This window comes from Salminus brasiliensis, chromosome 19 (genome assembly GCF_030463535.1).
Source record: "Salminus brasiliensis chromosome 19, fSalBra1.hap2, whole genome shotgun sequence".
In the NCBI taxonomy this organism is placed as follows: domain Eukaryota; kingdom Metazoa; phylum Chordata; class Actinopteri; order Characiformes; family Bryconidae; genus Salminus; species Salminus brasiliensis.
The window spans coordinates 12,682,095-12,701,701 of NC_132896.1; the positions used below are offsets into that span (position 1 = coordinate 12,682,095).

The following is a 19,607-nucleotide window of genomic DNA, read 5'->3' on the forward strand; positions in this document are numbered from 1 at the left end:
CATTAGAGCGAATATGGTAAGTAAACAAAGCTAGGCAGTGCACCGCGTGCAATAATCTCAATAACCTCAACAACTCGCGTTAATGACAGTTCACTGCAGACGATCAGCACAGACAGACTCGGGCTCAGGTTCAGGCAAACCCCCACCCCGGTCCATCCGCATGTCTTTCTGCTAGTGATACTGAACACCTTGAAACACGGGGCTTAAAGTGCGCTGGTTGGAAGTGTGCTGCGCTATGGAGCTCTTCTCCGGTCACCACGCGCAGCCCCTCGCCTCGCCTCTACCCGAACATGCCCACTACCGTTACCCGGAAGTATGCAGAATTCCCAAAGATGGCGGAGCAAGGTCCAATGGCGATAGCTATGCGGCTAAGAAATCAACTACAGAACGTTTATAAACTCGACCCTTTAAGAAACGAGGTGGGTAACGGGGCGCTTCTGGGAATACGCTGGGAATTCCGCCGAGTCCTCGCGGTGCGGTATAAATAGGGGTCTGCGCGCGTGCCTCCGTCCGGACGGTGGGGAAGCGATGGAGTGCGCGAACATGCAGCCGGTTTGCGCAGGCGTGAGTGAGGGGGAGCCGAGCGTGCTGTTGTTCGCCCTCGCCAGGATTTTTCATTGTGTTTTTCCCTTTTCTGTCGAGTGCCTGCGCTGTTCTGCCCTCTTTATAATCTAAACATTTATTGGTTAATGTGGGAAATGTTTCCACTCGTCGTTTTCCATTTGACCTAAAAGGCTGAGAAGGTGTCCATCCTCGCAGCGAGCGAAGGTAGCTGTGTTAGCCGGTTAGCATGTCGCGTGAACAAGTGCATTTAGTGGGCAAAGCCTCCGCAGCCGCCTCCTCCTCCTCCTCCTCCTCCTCTTGTGTCGGTGTAGATTAGGAACACACTCGGGGAGAGAACCGCGGAGTTTGACAGAATCTTTGATTCACTATCATCAGTCATTGCTCAGTGTCATTTCGTCCTGTAACTGCCCCCCACCACCATAGGCTCTCCTCGGTCCTCAGCGGTCGGTGGCGCTGAAGCGAATAGGCGCAGCTGAAAGTTTGGGCGGCTGCGAGCCTCTCGTGTGAAGCCATGGCTATTGTTAGGGTCAACAATGACCGTCACTGAAGCCACGTTGTGAGGCTCAGCACGTAACTACTGTTTACGACCAGCTTCTGGTCGCTGCTGGGGGGCTCTGACACTCCTGGTGCTCCTCTTATTCGAGGGGGTTTTACTCAATCAGCAGTCCTCAGAGGGGGCGGGGTCCACCTGGATTTTTTTTTTCATCATAAAATTTAGTCCACATGTGTTTTTGATTGTTTACGTGCTGCCTCTTATTGTATTCAGAGGTTGTGTGTGTATATGTATGTGTTTATTTATATTTATATATATATATATATATATATATATATATATATATATATATATATATATATATAATCTTTAACTTTTGCCAATTTAAATCTGGCTGTTCTTTATATTGTGTCAAAATTTCATGCTGAACAAATCAATAGAAATTTGTACATTGACTTCTATTGAAAGTTGAGAAGAATTTCCTTCTTTTGTAATGTTGGTGTTATGGAGAAACAAGGTTTTCGTGTGACAGCAATGATATGTGTTATGCTATTTAGAGGTTTAATTAGCTGGAAGAAGCACACCCCCCCCCCCCCCCCCCCCCCCCAAAAAAAAAAAAAAAAAGAAATTAAAATGGTTGTTTTTTTTATCATCATGCCGCCCTGTAGTATATCCAGTTAAACAGGCCTCGTTCGACATTCGATAATTCAGCATCACTTAAGCATTGACTCCCCGATATGCTCTGTAAAGCTCGGACATAACTTATCTCAGTAACGATACAGTCATTATATTTGTTTTATTGCCCACCCTTTACTGACCCTTAGGTAAAAAGTGCGTGCTGTGCAGTGCAGTGCAGTGACATAAAAAGAAGGTCCATAGGATTGCCTCTGGAAAAAAACAACAATAAACCATAACAGTGCTTCACATGTCCTTCATGTATGGTGTAACCTACAATATTAATGTGATTTCATTTTTCTAATTTTGTTTGACTTTACAGGAAGAAGTGAAGATAAAAATCAAGGACTTAAATGAACACATTGTCTGCTACTTGTGTGCGGGATACTTCATTGATGCAACAACTATTACAGAGTGTCTTCATACCTGTAAGTTACACATCTGTAGCTGTAAAGGGTCCATAAGTTACTTATGTTTTCCTGGGGTTCACTTACAACCAACCGCAGTCGTAATTTGACAGTTGAACAGTTGTCCAGGCTGTTCTTTTGCTGTGACATTAAGACCAATATACGGTATGTACAGCTGTGGTCTGTAGTTTAAACATACTTATAATGGACATGAATGTAATGAGAAATTTGGGACTTCAGTGATTTCTTTGAATTGCACTGATTCTGGGCAATCGCGTGATGTCGCGTGAACAAGTGCATTTAGTGGGCAAAGCCTCTGCAGCCGCATCCTCCTCCTCCTCCTCCTCCTCCTCCTTTGTCAGTGTAGATTAGGAACACACTCGGGGAGAGAACTGCGGAGTTTGACAGAATATTTGATTCACTATAATCTGTCATAGCTTAACTTTAGTTGTCCAGTTTACCAGGCTGTTCTTTTGCTGTGACATTAAGACCAATATACAGTATGTACAGTTGTGGTTTGTAGTTTAAACATACTTATAATGGACATGAATGTAATGAGAAATTTGGGACTTCAGTGATTTCTTTGAGTTGCACGGATTCTGGGCAAGAATGGGAAAAAAAAACGAGTATGCACAAGTATTTTTATTAATTCTTTTTCTCTAAAAGCTGGTACCAGCATTTAAGCATGGTGGTGGTAGCATCATGCTTTGAGGCTGTTTTGCTGTTATAGGAACTGATAAGTGAATTCTTCAGACAACCTCAAACTAGACAGTTGAAACCTGGTCTCGGTTGCATGTTTTAACAGGACAATGAAGAAATCACTGAAACTCCAGTATTGCCATGACTGTCCATATTGAGTGTATATAAATATCAGAACACAGCTGTATAGCTTCTGTTCTAAATGCATACCATGTATTGTCTAATTTATGGAATAGTGTGGGTTGAAACACTCCTAATAACTTGAGAGTGATAGGGTGGTATAATAGCTGTAGACTTGTAGAATGCTGCTGCAGATGTCAGTGTATTGGTGACGTCTCAAAAATAGCAGCTTTTAGACTTCAGTTTCTGTATTGTGACTGTATGGTTTTGTGAGTAAACAGTATGTTTTCATATTTAAATAGCATGAGGTGCAGCAAGAAACAGAAAAAATGCATTGTTCTCAGTCTATGTAATGTATGATGTGAATGTATAGAAATGAAATAATGAGATATTGGATTTTATTTCTTTTTTCTAGTTTGCAAAAGTTGCATTGTGAAATACCTCCAGACCAGCAAATATTGTCCAATGTGTAACATCAAAATTCATGAAACGCAGCCCCTGCTGAATCTTAAGCTTGACAGAGTGATGCAAGATATTGTTTACAAACTGGTCCCAGGGCTGCAGGAGAGTAAGTACCCTAACACTGCACCTGACTATCTAAAGGCATGTGGAATGGCATTGATTTATGTGATATTTACTGTGTACTGTCAATTCTTGCATCTCAGGTGAAGACAAGAGAATCAGGGAATTTTACCAGTCAAGAGGCCTCGAGCGCATCATACAGCCATCAGGGGATGGTAACCAAATTTACTGTTAAGTTTAAAGGAATGTGTGTTTTTTTCCTCTTATAAAAGTTTAATGTTCAATTTGTTTTTGGTGTGTATTCCTCATAGAATCGTTGCCAGACAACACAGGATTACCGTACACCAGCTTCGATCACTCTAAGGCCCACTTCTACAGATATGATGAGCAAGTCTCGCTCTGTCTGGAGAGACAAAAGTAAGGTTACATGCTTTATTATTATTATTATCATTTATTTCTTGCTTCAAAACTGGACTGCTGGTGTGGCTCTATCTGGAAAGAGACACTACATGGACAAAAGTATTAGGACATCTACTCATTCATTGTTTCTTCTGAAATCAAAGGTATCAAAAAGAGTTGATCCTGCTTTTGTTGGAGTAACTGTCTCTACTGTCCAGAGACGGCTTTTTACTAGGTGTTGGATAATTGCTGTGTGAGTTAGTGCTTTATACCTCTCTAGCCCACTCCTGGCATCGGGCATAGTGCCAATAGGTTCATATGTATCTGCTCTTGAGAGTACTATTTTATTGGCGGTACTTCTCTATCGGGACGAGGCGAGGTGTGTGTGTGCGTGCACACATCTGTGTCGGCAAACGCAACTGAATGCTTTCATTAGAAGGGGTGTCCACAAACATATAGTGTATCTAGTTATTGTTCTGTTTACAGTCTGCACAAGTCCATGCAGCTGGCAAGTCAGGTACTTGCATTGCACAAGATGCATCACATGAGTGTAAATGTTAATATAAAGGCAATAACTTTTTACAATTGAAAAGTACAGTACCAGAAACCAAAAGGTTTCCAAAAGTCAGTAATGTAAACTTGGTTATTTGTGTTGCATATTAATGATGTTTGTAAGGCTGTTTTCATACTCCTTACATTATAAACGTATTACTGACATATTACTGATATATCTTTACCACTAGTAGTCATAGAGGTTTCACATTCCCTTAATTCTGTGAGTGTGTTAAAAGGTCACCGCCAATGGCTACAAAACCTGTATGTTAGATTTTGAGCTAAAAGTCAAATCATTGCATATGATAGAAAGATAAGCCATTTTTAAGACAAAGTTGGGGCAAACGGCCAATAAAAGTAAAACCATTATGGAACAACTGAGCACTGTATGACTGATATAAACTATGAGACACAAAACGTCAGGTGTTGGGAAAACAAATCCTCAAAGCTAAATCAGCCACACCATCTGTGATTTCTTTGTATTTTGTAGACATCTTTAATATCTCTGTTCAACTTGAAGGTCTATATCATACAGACGCGACACTGCGAGGTGCACACTTATAAGCACCAAGAGCAGAAAAGTCAGTGGAATTTGAAGAGACTAGCCAGACAAGTTCTGAAGTCTAAAGTTTGTAGACATGAGAGGTGAAGGTAAACCTTTTATCAGAGTGATAAAAAGGAACTTTTTAAACAATTCTGTGTGTACCAGGACATTTTGTTCAAATTTTGTCCCAAAATAAAATTTGCAATGGGGCAAGATAACGATCCAAAACATATGGCACACATGACCAAGGTGTTTCTCAGACAGACAAAGTGGAATGCTTTGCCCAGGCCAAGTCAGTCTCCTGATTTAAACCCAGCTAATGAATTTGTCACATTGAAGAGGAAACGTCTGTCAGAAGCCCCTAAAACAAGTAACATCTGAAAAAGGCTGCCATTCAACTTTGGCACACTTAAGAGTGTGGTAATTCAAGTTGCTTTAATGGATGAAATTGAGAGGTTAAACACAAAAATGACATGTAGTTCAAATCAGATGCAAAGCTAAAATCTGATATTGACCTTTTTAAATGAAATGAATGAAATTAAAATGTCATGAAGGCGCTGACAATCACTTTTGTTTGACTGCCAAATACTTAAGCCTCCCTGTACAACATAATGCTGAGATTGATGGCAGTTTAAAATAAGGCATAACTGTGTTCTTCCCTCATGCAATCTGTTAATGGTTATTTTTGAAGTTGTGTACAGTTGTGCTTAGTATAGTTGCTATTGTTGGGGAGGGCACGTCTATAAATCAGAACCAGTCAAATGACAAATTATTTAACACACATGCCCTCAAGTGAGTTCTAACAAGATGCATTTGTCAATGCATTGGATAAAAGGCAGAAAAACAGAATCATGGATACAAGAATGAATGTATTTTGAAACCTGTATTGATTAGACAAGCAATAATGGCAGCAATAGTAGGCAAACATGCAATTGTCTATTGTCAAACCACCTCAAGAATGTTGTAGGATGTGCCCCTTCATTTTTGTTAATGCTAAACATGAAATATTCATTTGCCCCAACTACAGCAATTCGTATTCCATCAACACTGATTTGATTAGTTGAGGTTTTTCTGTCTTTTTATCTTATACATACACTTGGGCTACTTGGGCTGCTGGCTGTCCTTCTCCCTGGATTCTTTACTGTGGCAGTGTATCAGCCTTTAAACTGTGGAACACTCTACCTTAATCTCTTTGTGAAATCTATTATGTTTTCCTTTACACCTCAGCTTCTAGCTTTCAGCCCAGCTTCTACATCCACACATCTATCCTCCATATATGTTTATATGCTTTGTTATTAAATCTGTTTGGTTTGTCTTTGCAGCTCATCGTTGTCCGGAAAAGACAAAAATAAATTAACCCTGCAGGTAAGAGCCTTAATGAAATGGGCATATATGTAACAGTAAATTACAATGTGTAGTATAGTTGCATCACATTAATATACTCTGGTGTGCAAATCTTTTTTTGAATTTTTTTGAAGTATAGTAAACACTTCCTTTTTAGCTGATCAAACATAAAACACTACATTTAGCAAATCCTAATGCACGGGGAAACTGTGCTCCACCCTCTTGACTTGAGCTAAACTTTCATGTAGGTTTCTGGCAATCATATGGGAGTTTTTGATTTGCCTTTCTTACCAGCATACAGGCAGTTTTCTGAGATAGTTTACTTAGTCTTCCAGATCTTCACCTCCACAGTTCCCCTGAACTGCAATTTCTTAACAGTCTTCATTGTAAATACTGCAAGCTAAAATACTTGATAATCTTGGTATCTTATATCCTTTCTCTGCCTTGTGGGAGTCGTTTTTATTTATTTTTTTTAAGAGCTTTGGTCAGAAACTCAAGCTTGGACATGTAATTTTAGCTGATAGCTCTTAAGTGCAATTGGTGACATGCTTTAGACCTGATTTTCTAATTTTCTAAGGTTTGAGAGTTTGCAACACTTAGGGTCTCCAGATGTTTGCACAGGCCACACCGATTTTGAAATGTATTTTTTTAATGTTCTGAAAAACCTAGTTACTGTGCATTAGGATTTGCTGAAAGTGTGTTTTATGTTTGATGAGCTACAGTGGCTTTACTTCCCCTAAGATGTTCAGTAGTCCTCTTTCTGTTCTCTGCAGCAGAAGTTTGTGCGTTGTTCAGTCAGAGCTGAGGTCAGGCACCTGAGGAAAGTGCTGTGTCATCGACTTAATGTGGACAGGAACCAGGTTTGCCTCTTTTAATTTATTTACCATTTGAAAGCAACTTTGTTTGAATCTGCAGTGGCGAGGACGTATTGAGACAAATGACTTTAAATAAGACCAGTGAATTCATTCATTATGTCCATTGTCCCAAGTACGGTTACAGTGGGGATTTAGTGGTGCTCAAGTTCTACGTTTGAGAACTTCCAAATAGAGTTTGCCAACTGCACAATATATTAAGCATGTACTCTTGTATATTTGTGCCATTATTATTTTAAAATAATCATTTAAAAAAAATTGGTTACACTTTTCCTAACATTTTTAAGATTCCATGTCATTGTCCACTGTGTGTGCATTCAGACACCATTAACCTTAACTGTAAACCTCCTGGACGGTCTTGCTGTGGATGAAATTCTGAAGACAAAGCTTTGGCTATTAAAAAAAAAGTGTTTAGGGGTGACTGTTATAGTAGACAGGTGTGTGTTTAGATGTGTCTCTATAAACTCAACTGAACATTTAAGACCAGTGTTGGTTAGGGTGTAAGATTATATTGCTGCTTTTTACACTCCTTTGCTCTTCTCCCCTCTCCTTCTTCTTTCCAATGTGTGTTTTCTGTGTGCACGCTGTTGTGCTAGGTCCAGATGTTGTTTAATAATGAATCCCTACCAGATCACATGACAATGAAGCGGCTGTGGTTGTCCCACTGGTTTGGAAAGGTACCGTCCTCTTTAAATAAAACCCTTTGTTCAGATATTATATTTATGTCTCAAGCGTTTTACTAAGCTTAAAAGTTTCCACTCATGAATAGCAGAGATGCTTGATTTATAAAATAATCGTGAGAGCGGATGTCTGGTTTAGCTTTGCGGTCTGGTGCTGACATGCTTCATATATTTTACGATGAGAACAAATGTTTTGTTCAAATTCCTTATTTAAGGTTGCTAGAATCAGCTGTTTTGGTGCCATCTGATGAACATGAAGTTTATTTTGCCTGCAAATCATGTTGTCTTTTTTTTTGCACTTAGTATCTTTTTATCCCCCTCCCTCTTCTTTAGGCCCAACCGCTCGTTCTCCACTATGCCATTAAGGACAAGAGGACAAGATAGGATTGTGTAATTGTATCAACTGGTGTAAATATTTTGTATTTCACATATTCTATTTTAATAGGTTTTTCTGTGCATATATACTTATTTTTTTGTTTTGTATTTTTGAAAAATAAATTTAAATGTAAAAATGTCTATTGCTGTCCATTCTTCTGTTCCAAATTGGCTAAACAAAAAAACAAGGATTTGTCAGTATGTATTGACATGACATGAATGTTTCAGTTTGAATGTTTTTAGCGGTGGGGAAAAAGCAAAAAACGAAGCAGTGTAGTTATGAAACTCAACGCAAGGGAGCAGTATTGGCGTTGTAACGTGTACCAGCAGTGGCTTATAGCTGGACTGGGCCTACAGAGAATGTTCATTACGGAATAAACCGGGTATTCTGATTTTTAGGGGGTATTTTAATGCAATACAAATATTTTAAATCAATATTTAAACTTCGATTACATACGCCCACATAATATCTATGAAAGCTGACTGTCGAATGAATATAGCACAAAGGCTGATCATCTACAGTATTTATACACGTTTAATATATTTTGTCCGAAACAAACAAACAAACAAAAAAAACATTATAAATCAAAGTATATTAAAGGATTGGAAATTATAGTATATAGGCTATGTAATATTTGCGCAACATTTTCTATATATCTATCTATATGCATATGTGTGTTATAGTTTTCTGCAAACGTGCGAGCACCCCTAGTGAAATTAAGTGATGTTGGTTTTCTAAGGGAAAAGAGGTTCACGTCCTTTACACACTTCTGCACATTCTAATACAGAATCTCAAATGATGTTAATGTTTTAATAAAATGTTTAAAATATCTGTTTAAATTCTAGCGTGTGCAGAAGTAATGGCTTTTTTGTATTTGATTAATTATGGCAAATTCAGAAGTGATCAGAATTGATGCTCTAAAATCTGCTATATTTACGTTTGTTTCCTGTGGAGGATTTGTTCACGAGACACGAGAAAATCAACAAAGCGTGTCAGTTCAGAAAGGGGGGGGGGCAAACTTTTGCATAACTCGCTTCCATAAACTCTAGCTTTTTAGTTTACTGTTCTGTTCTTTAGAAAGTAAGGTAATATAATATATAATACAATAATATAATATACCTGTACGGCCTGGTTTAATTGACAGTGCATGACAACTCAGTCAGGAACACATTTATTCCGATGTTAAATTGAACCCATTGCATGTAAAACTTAACTGTGACACTCGAATGTGTAAAGACCCCATGTTTTCCATCGGGTCCGATTTCACAAAAGAATTTCACGATGCTATAACTACATTATATTACATTTATTTCTTCTTTTAAATAGCATTCAAAATATAGCGAAGACAGTATCAAATCTTTGGAAATAGCAACTGTCCATATAACAGCTCAGAACATGCGTTTTTTGTTGTTGTTTTTTTTTTTTTGTTTGTTTTGTTTTTTTTTACTCAGGTGACCAGTGTTTTTGCTTAGGCTATAAGTGTGTTGATAATAGAATTCATGTGCATGTATTTTTTTTTTTTAATTCTACAGCCGTCTGATTGTAAACAACCTCTCATCAACCGAATATTTATTACAGGGTATCGTGATGAACGTAAAAAAAAAAAATGATAAATGTAACTACGCGTCTCCAAAAAATCCTATAAATTGAACAAATTGAAACAGTAATTTAGTAAATGGAAATGAACTTAATAATTCAAGTCAGATCCGCGCAGACAGCAGAATCAGTAAAGGGGGGTATTTTTTTGGTTTTGCCTGAAGAGAATTGTGTTGAACTGAGTTCAGTCAGGTGAGTTCATTTAACCTCTTAAATCAACGAATTTGTCCAAACAAATTATATTTGAACAAGTATAGCTCTAGGAAATCGAGCTCCACAAAAGACAGGAGATGAGCTGGGGATGCTGGACTCCCTGGAGCTGGGGATACTGACCCCGCACTGAAGATCCGTTTGTGGAGAAGTGCTCATAAAAAAAGTCTAACTTGACTTTTCAACCTCTACTATTCCGAGCGATTAAACCAATTGTGCCACTCCGGCTCTGCGCCTCTTTCTACACCCCAAACTTCTGCCTTGATCTGCTGCTAACAACTGCTATAAACGCGGCGAAAGCTGTGGAGCAGACGGCTGTGTGGGACAGAAAGAGGCAACAGTCCTCCCATTTCTTTGGGTTACCTATTGAGATTTATTCATTAGGAGCCCCATGCTAATCAATTGCTATTCATGGCCGCGGCCGCGTTTAAAGGGGCGCAGATGCGACGGGGCCTGTTTCTATACGGCAAAGGCGGGTTAACCTAATCAATCATGCTGACTGGTTTGGGCTGGAGAAAATTCATAAACCATATGTCGCCAAGGCGAAAGCAAGCTTTTTGTTGCCAGCCTCGAGCTCTAAAGGCCTTGTGACAATTGTGTTTCTTTTCCCCCTTTTTTTGTGAGTGGTGTTTGGGTGGGAGGGGGGTTGTTCAATTGCCCCTAATTGAGCTCGAGCCACTTAACACATACAATGAGTAACCATGAGAAGAGAACACGATTTGTTAAGAGAGCCTCCAGTGTTTGGCTGTAGTGTCAAAATAAAAGAGCTGTGGTGTGTTAACACAGATGTTAATCCCTTGTGTTAAGTGGACACAAGGACACTGTTTTTACACCAAAACAAACCCGTTTTTAAAAGGCAGAATTATTGCTGATATTCTGCCAACCAATTAAAATGCCCAGATTTAGACATGAGCTATAGGGTGCTCGGATTATCACTACGAGGCAGACATAATTTGAAATATCATATACCCTTTATTTACATGGTGATTAAATAGAATGTTACAATAACTTTATCGCGTAAAATGCATCGTAAGGTGATGTATACACACGATCGCCCTCGCCCCCTTTATGTGTCTAATTTGGCCATTCCGTTTTTGAGGTGGCTTTTATCCAGCTTGAGGGTCAGTTTGAAGACAAATCCACCAACAATACGGCAGAACCCGTTTTTGAGCCCCAATGATCATTTGGGATTTGTGTGATTTTTTTATGTGTGATTTCTTGTCAAACAGTAAGCCTATGAATTAAATGACACTTGACTATCATTCCCTTGACACTGTATAAATATAAATATGTCTATATATTTGAGAAATTTGTTGAAAAAAAAAAAATCACATTTGGCAGATACGTATCATTAGCAGCTATAACATCCATGTAACATGACGATGACGATGGCGACCTGTGTAACAAAACGACTGCACACGTTTTCCCTCAGTGTGTGTGTGTGTGTGAGAGAGAGAGAGAGAGAGAGAAAGAGAGACAGAGAGAGAGAGAGAGAGAGAGAGAGTGTGTGTGTGTGTGTGTGTGTGTGTGTGGCGAAATAAAACGTAAAAATGTACATACACATGTTGCAGTCGTGATCCTGTACCACAATCACTAAGCATTTCTCACATCATCCTACTGAATGAACATGTACTCCTTAAGCACGTCTTCAGTCTGAAACGTGGAACATCTCGAAGGCTTTTACAATCCTTGCAATAAATTAAAACATGAGAGAGAGAAAGAGAGAGAGAGAAAACAACATCCTTCCTGTTTCAAGTTCTTCCGTTTAGTCAACGTCCGTGCAAAAGTGAAAAATAAAGAAAATGCCCATTTCTGAAATTCGTGGGCTGTTTGTTTTTGTTTTTGTTTTTGTTTTTGTTTTGTTGTTGTTTTTTTTGTTTTTTTTAATCGTCCACTTCGATTTCCTCCTCTTCCTCCTCCTCCTCCTCCTCCGAGAATTCGTCTGTGGTTTGGCCTCTGGAGGAGGACGGTGACTGGGGGAAGGCTCTGTGGCCGTGCGACGAGGGGGATATACTGGGGGAGATTGGGCCGGAGCCGCCCTGGGTGTCGTCCATGTCTTCCATGGCCACCAGTTTTTGCAGAGTGTGAGGAGGGATTTTCTTGAGGGATTCCACGTCCGCCTTCATCTCCTCCAAGTCCCTCTTGAGCTTGGCGCGCCGGTTCTGGAACCAGGTGATAACCTGCGCGTTGGTTAGGCCCAGCTGCTGGGCTATCTGGTCCCTGTCGGCCGGGGACAGGTACTTCTGGTACAAGAAGCGCTTCTCCAGTTCATAGATCTGGTGGTTGGTGAAAGCCGTGCGGGACTTCCGTCGCTTCTTCGAGGCCTGCCGCTGTCCGAAGGAGTTCATGTGTTCTCGACCTTCAGATGGAAAGAGAGAGAGAGAGAGAAAGAGAGAGAGGGAGAGAGAGAGAGAGGAGTTGTAACTGCTGTTCGGGAGCAAAGGCATGGGGAGTGGGACTGAAATGCTTCTCGTGCCTATGTACGGGTGTGCTTTACGCAGCTAATGTGTGCCTGATAGGCCGCGGCTGTACGGCCCAGCTGCAAAACATCTGTTCTTTGAGGGGAGAAAAGGTGGAAAGCTTTGCAAAACAACTCTATTCATTTCCAGGCTTGTTCGAAAGTTTTCACCAGTCAAACAAGACTCCAACGGCGGGTCATTTTAGGTCAACCGGCCACCAACCGTACACAGACACACACATGCTCTAATGACATGCAGGCCGTCCTGCTGAGAGTTTATCAAGGGCACTAAGCAGTGGACGCACTGAGGGTAGTGTGTAGAATGATCTCGTGCACAGATTTGACGTTATTACCCAACGCAATCGTTGTATTTTTAATGCGTTTAGTCAATAAATACATAAAGACACTTGAAATGACGTCAAAGTCCCAACACAAACACAGTAACACGTGGGAAAATAGCGATTCACTAACGTTCACTGACGTTCAAAATAATAATAATAATAATAATAATAATAATAACACTCGCCACCAATGTAATAAATAAATACATCATACAAAATAATAAATACTACTACTACTATGACTAATGTGAATAATAATAATAATATGAACGTGAATTATTATTGTTATATTTAACAATATTATTATTGTTGTTATAACCGGTAAAGCCAGTTATATAATAAATAAATGTATAATTACAAATAATTACAATAATTACTATTACTATTTACTAATATAATGAAAACATCAACTATGTCAAAAACTTAATATGGGCCTAAGTGAAAAGTTATTTTACTGTATTTGCATTTCAGATATGCCGTAAAATCACCTACATTATTTTAGATGTAATAATAAACAACTCTGATAAATAAATGCACTCTACGAAGTTAGAGAACACACACCGTCTACAGTACACACTGCTCGTTTGACATGTGGAAAACACACACGCACACACACATGAAGTAAACATGATCATTAATAGCTTAATCCGTGGAGTAAATGTACACTAAACAGCCTAAACTACTAAATCGAGGCCAAGCACACGACATGACTTTACCTTCTGCCGCCTGTATGACGCTCACTTCAAGCCCCTTAAACGTTTTGCTCGCGAGCTCTTCCAGCGCGCACAGGGGCGAGGAGGGAGTGGTGATCCCGTTCCGCAGCGCGCTCGAGCCGCTCACTTTTTCCAACACGCGCGGCGGACACAGGCTCGCCACGGACTTCTTCACGGAGGGCTTGTTGAGAATATCCTCGATACTGAAGGGGGTCAGGGGCTTGTTGGAGTTGGCAGGGGGCGGCAGCTGGTCTAAAGGAGCCCGTCTCCTGTCCTCGCCGCTGGACTGCAAAACAGAGCCTGCCTTCATGTCTTTACTGGAGGTCATCGCAGTCCTCACAAACGATTCCCAACACAGAATAAAGTGGTGTATCTCGAGCGAACCGCCGCGCGAGCTTCGTTCTTCACATAAATATATCAAAAACAGCGTAGATTCAACAGCGCGTTGTCTCGTTTAGTCGCGATCGTCGGAGGTCTTCAGGCTGAAGGGGTTTTCCAGATCCACCATGCTTCAGGCGTGCTGCGCCGCGCTCTCATAGTCCCCGTGTGCGAGTCCAACTTTTTCTGAAGAGCCCCATGAAGATGTTTGGGAAGGAGGAAGGGCACTGTCCGAAGGGGTGGGTGGGTAGGGGGTGTTGAGGGGGGGTGGGGGGGATTCACCACACGAAAATAAGGGCGTCTCGGCAAAAACGAGCGAGAGAGATCAAGCGAACGCTAACGAGTTATTGTTGATTGGGCGAAGTTCAATTAGAGAAACTCTACACTAGTTGCTGACCCGCTGCTCCGTCTTAAAGGGCCAGGCCACAATAATTAATTGGACGCGAGCATAGGAGGAGTTTCCCCCGCGGTGTTACCCGGGTTTAAAGAGAAGGCACACGGCTCAGGATGTTTATGCATGGGCCACCCCACTCCCACTTAGGGCCGACCACGTGCTCTGTGAAAAGCGAGAGTTAAGGCTCATTACGGGAACACCGGCAGCCTCGCTCGGCCTCAATTAGAAAAGACGGTGCAGGAGCTCTCGCGACGCGTCCTGCAAAAGCAGAGGGAGCTCATTATTAGCGAGGCTAATTATTCACATATCAGAGACGAGAGAAGGGAAGTCTGATAGCCAGCGGATTGAAGAATGATTATCACAGCTGTGACAAAATACGAGGCAACGTAGCTATATCAGTTTCCATCGAGGAGTATAAATTCGGAGAATCTGATATAATCTGTAATATAATATATATCTATAATCTATCTATATATATATAAACAAATGACGCTTAATGATGTACATATTATATAAGTATAAGTAAATACACATATGCATACAAGTAAAATATGCACTTTACATAAGTGTCAATTAATACTAAAAAAAGCAAATAAACATTTAATATATATATATATATATTATTTTACGCTATATAGTATTTCATAGATTATCATTCTTTTGTGTAAATAGTTCAGTACTTGTCTCACTCTCTTTTAATAGTCCATCAGAGGCAGTGTGGAGATGATTATGTGTGCACACTTCAGGGCAATGCTGAAGGAAGCCCCTGCAGAGCAGCGCTGTAATGTTTTAATAAGACAGTGCAGCGAAGGCGCGAGTGCAGGTAAAAGAGGAGCTCCGGGGTTCGCTTCGATCTTAACGCTGGGAGAGGAAAGACAGATGATGGAGGAGTGGAGGAGTGATCTACATCTCCTCATTATCTACACACGCTGACTGTCAAAAAGCGCGGCTGGACAGGTAAGTGTTTATCCTGGTTTTACAGAGGACTGCTTTGCTGGAAATCAAACGACAACATGTTTGTAGTATAGAAACCAGTGAATCTATATAGTCTGTGCTCATGATGAATGTAATAATAATAATAATAATAATAATAATAATAATAAAATACGATATCATCATTGACAACCACAAAATAATGTATTATAATATAATTATTTACTATAATAATGATAATAGAAACGATAATAAAAATCATTTTCATTATTATTATTGTTGTTATTATTATTGTTGTTGTTGTTTTTGTTATTTATTATCACCCATAAAATTTAGCTACATATAATAACAGAAATTGACTTTTTTCTGTTTTGGGGACACATTATTGTTATTATTATTATTATTGTTGTTGTTATTATTGTTATTATTATTGTTATTATTATTGTTATTATTATTATTATTATTATTATTATTACTTTAAGTGCTTTTGCAATATGTATAGATTGTATGCTCGTCTTCTGCAGATACACACACACATACACACTGTAACGTGATAAGAAAAGAGATATTTCATATCTAAGGTTTTTGTTTTCCCAGACGAGCTGGATTTTTGCTTCAACTGCTGATTCTGTTGGGAGAAATAAAGATGATATGTAATATGATTTCACCAGGATTTTTATAATCGATTACAGTGATAGATATGTCTCTCCTTTGAGCCGCTGGCGCTGAATGACGAGCTCGCCGAAAGCTCGCAGTGTCCGTGCCAAAAGCTCCATATGGGGACATTCACAGGGGGGAGCAGAGAGGAGCTGAGCTGAGCTGAGCTGAGCAGGCCAGGAGGAACCAGCACGACATGTTGTTACACAGCATCTACACCAGCGCACGTGGGTGACACCAAGTCGCGCACAATACGGTGTTTTATGGCAAACGGAGAACAATGCACCACACGCGTGCGCGTGCACGAGCTGACGGGTGGGAGGTGTGGAATGGGGAGATAGCCCACATGATTCACTAGCTGGAAACGTCTGAAACTGGAGCATCTTACCTTCATACCATCCTGGCAGAGTAACCAGTAGAGTAGAGTATGCTGCACTCTTCCTTACAGTCGCGTAACCGTGTCTTATAATACTTAGCGGTCACGCGCAGCATGGTGTGCTTCTTTTTAAACTTATCAATGACCATATCTGAAACGTTAGATGTGAGGTGGTCCATATGTGCACTGAACTTGCCTAAGCACAATGTGAAGGATTTCAGGGTGAGTTTGACTACTTTTACAGTATTTATCACTGTAAAATCAATGCTGTGGTCACGTGGGGCAACTGAAATGAACAGAAAACTCAATGTCCCTAAAACTAAACCTATAAAAATATTAAAAAAAGATAGAAATGGGTGTAGTTCGACGTTGAGGTGTATTAAGGCCTACACAATGTATACACTTCAAGCCAAGTTCTTAAGCACGTTCAATTCCCTTGTCGGACACCAGTGGGTTAAGAATAATTGACTGGTCTCCCAGTCCTCTGTTACAAACCTCTTGCGCAGAAAACATCTGTCGTTTTAAAAATAGCTCTGTAGATCTGTAAATACAGCTAATGATACAACTCTGAAAGCATCAAAACCTGCCTGTCTGCTGTAGCCTTTATTCCTGCTAGATTCATCAGCTGGAGAGGAAAAAAAGAGAAAGAGTGACCAGAGGAAGCTGCTAAAGCTGGGCCTGCTGAGCGATAGACGGGTATTAAATGGCAATGTGGACGGATAGGATTTCGACTACGGCGAATGGTGGCATTTAAGCGCCAACAATAGCACTTCACAGCGCCCCGCTGGGGCTGGACAGCGCAACCGAGGCTGCGGACACGGTGTTACATTTCCCTCAAATGCGGCAGGCATTATTGGTTCCTAAAGATAAGTCCAATTAGATATCTGCTCCCAGGCGCGCTTGAAATGGTCTTTACTGTGTCCGACGCGGTGGTGCTAATTCGAAAGATTTTCTTTGGCCTAATTTAAGCGTTAATTAGAAACAGAGCACCTGACGTAATCAATCATCAGGCCTAAAGGGAACTGGGCGTTATGTGCGCCGAGCTTCTGCCTGGGTGTGGTGGTCAGGGTTTCAGTGCACCGCTCCAACTGTAAGGAAAACAAGCTAAAGAAACACTGGTCATTAAGGCGAAAAAACTTACATTACTGTATAGTTCTTTTTCAAGGACAGTGTGTGTGCGCGCGCGCGTGTGTTGAGCCCTATTTTTTGTGTAACCCAGAATATTACATTTTATAAGGTAATACGTCAGATTGCAGGAGCAAAAGAGTAATTACATAAGTGTACATATTTGTGGTATATACTCATAGACACCGTATAGATACTGCGGTTATATATATTATGCAAATATGGAAATATGAAGATATGCTATTTATTCAGGATATACAGTTAGTGTATATGTTATTTTGTATGCGTATTTAAAATGACGTGCGTGTATTTCTGTCTGTATGTTTATATACTGTATGTGTTATTCTGTACGTTTATATAGTAGAAATGTTCTATATGTTTATATACTGTATGTGTTATTCTGTACGTTTATATAGTAGAAATGTTCTATATGTTTATATACTGTATGTGTTATTCTGTACGTTTATATAGTAGAAATGTTCTATATGTTTATATACTGTATGTGTTATTCTGTACGTTTATATAGTAGAAATGTTCTATATGTTTATATACTGTGTGTTATTCTGTACGTTTATATAGTAGAAATGTTCTATATGTTTATATACTGTGTGTTATTCTGTACGTTTATATAGTAGAAATGTTCTATATGTTTATATACTGTATGTGTTATTCTGTACGTTTATATAGTAGAAATGTTCTATATGTTTATATACTGTATGTGTTATTCTGTACGTTTATATAGAAGAAATGTTCTATATGTTTATATACTGTATGTGTTATTCTGTACGTTTATATAGTAGAAATGTTCTATATGTTTATATACTGTATGTGTTATTCTGTACGTTTATATAGAAGAAATGTTCTATATGTTTATATACTGTGTGTTATTCTGTACGTTTATATAGTAGAAATGTTCTATATGTTTATATACTGTGTGTTATTCTGTACGTTTATATAGTAGAAATGTTCTATATGTTTATATACTGTATGTGTTATTCTGTACGTTTATATAGTAGAAATGTTCTATATGTTTATATACTGTATGTGTTATTCTATATGCTGATATAGAATATGCATTCTTCTCTATGTCTATGTAGGTTTATGCTCTATGTTTTATACATTTATATACGTTTATATTATACATTCTTCTAGATGTTTATATAATGAATATAGTCTATATATTCTATATGTTTATTTAGCGTTTATGATCCTGTGTTGATGTAGTTTATATAAGGTGTGTGTTCTTCTATATGTGAGAAGATATATAAGCCCTATACAATGCTACGTTTATTTAATTTAATTGTGAGCCTTTTTTCTACATGAATAAAACATATACCAGCACTCATATATACCCCCACCACCAGCACCTCCCCCATTGCATTCGACTACTTTATTAAACGTGATACAGTTTAATAACTTTGATGATTCCTTGCTTTGCCCACTTTCAGGTAATGCACACGTTTTTCAGCTCAAACAGGTGCACTGATTTCCTCAAGGATCGGGAGTAAACGTTTCTAGAGGCTGAGCTACTGTACATAAAATGAGAGCTAAGGAAACACAGATGCTGTAAACGGGCACGGCTATGATATGGCCTCCTCACAGAAACTCGCAGCGCTGGGTGCTCGAGGCGGATCTGTTTCTGATAGCATTTGCCCCCTGCCAGTTGCTTGCTACTCAAACAGCTGTGCTAACGACAGTATACACATGATACGGGGACATGCGCATTAACGCGGGGCCGCGAGGTGACATTTAACCGCCACGGTGAGTAAAAGCCACGCAGTAGCAGTAGCAGGAGCAGGAGCTGGAGCTGGAGCTGGAGCTGGAGCTGGAGCTGGAGCTGGAGCTGGAGCGGATCCGGAGATTTCCATCGCAGGTTTTAGTAGAAGAAAACCGAGCCGGGCACCCAGGCCTGGATCCGGGCTAATAACGAACAGAGATAAGATAACCGATCGCTGTGTAGTGAATGCTAATCATCCGGACAACTGACGTATCAGTTTGCCCTGTACGTGCCTGGTCACGCGCCTATTTAGTGACGCAATCATCAAGATGAGCAATTAACTCCATCACGTGAGGGTCTACTCGGTGACAGCAAATGAGATGAAAATGTGTCTTTAAACGTCGTCACGACATTTCTCTTCCTTTTTTGATCGTGGCTGAAGGAGGGACATGAGTGAATATG

General features: G+C 39.9%; 2 protein-coding genes across 3 annotated transcripts; one reads left to right on the plus strand and one right to left on the minus strand.

Annotated features, from left to right (window-relative positions):
* Positions 1-206: 206 nt before the first annotated feature.
* On the plus strand, positions 207-8,381 carry pcgf1 (polycomb group ring finger 1). Of its 2 annotated transcripts, none has more exons than XM_072663520.1 (9): positions 207-419; positions 2,055-2,160; positions 3,374-3,526; positions 3,624-3,695; positions 3,792-3,897; positions 6,298-6,340; positions 7,093-7,179; positions 7,788-7,868; positions 8,205-8,381. In XM_072663520.1, the coding sequence occupies exons 1-9, from the start codon at positions 291-293 to the stop codon at positions 8,253-8,255; spliced, it is 828 nt and encodes a 275-aa protein (XP_072519621.1). In that variant the 5' UTR covers positions 207-290; the 3' UTR covers positions 8,256-8,381. The 2 variants fall into 2 exon arrangements, with proteins under 2 accessions (XP_072519621.1, XP_072519622.1); XM_072663521.1 differs by having other exon boundaries at positions 7,096-7,179.
* A 2,647-nt stretch (positions 8,382-11,028) lies between these two features.
* Positions 11,029-14,155, minus strand: lbx2 (ladybird homeobox 2). Its single transcript, XM_072663717.1, has 2 exons — positions 13,569-14,155; positions 11,029-12,412 (listed from the first exon to the last, which is right to left on the minus strand). Exons 1-2 carry the CDS (start codon positions 13,891-13,893, stop codon positions 11,937-11,939), a joined length of 801 nt encoding a protein of 266 aa, XP_072519818.1. The 5' UTR covers positions 13,894-14,155; the 3' UTR covers positions 11,029-11,936.
* Between the last annotated feature and the right edge of the window lie 5,452 nt (positions 14,156-19,607).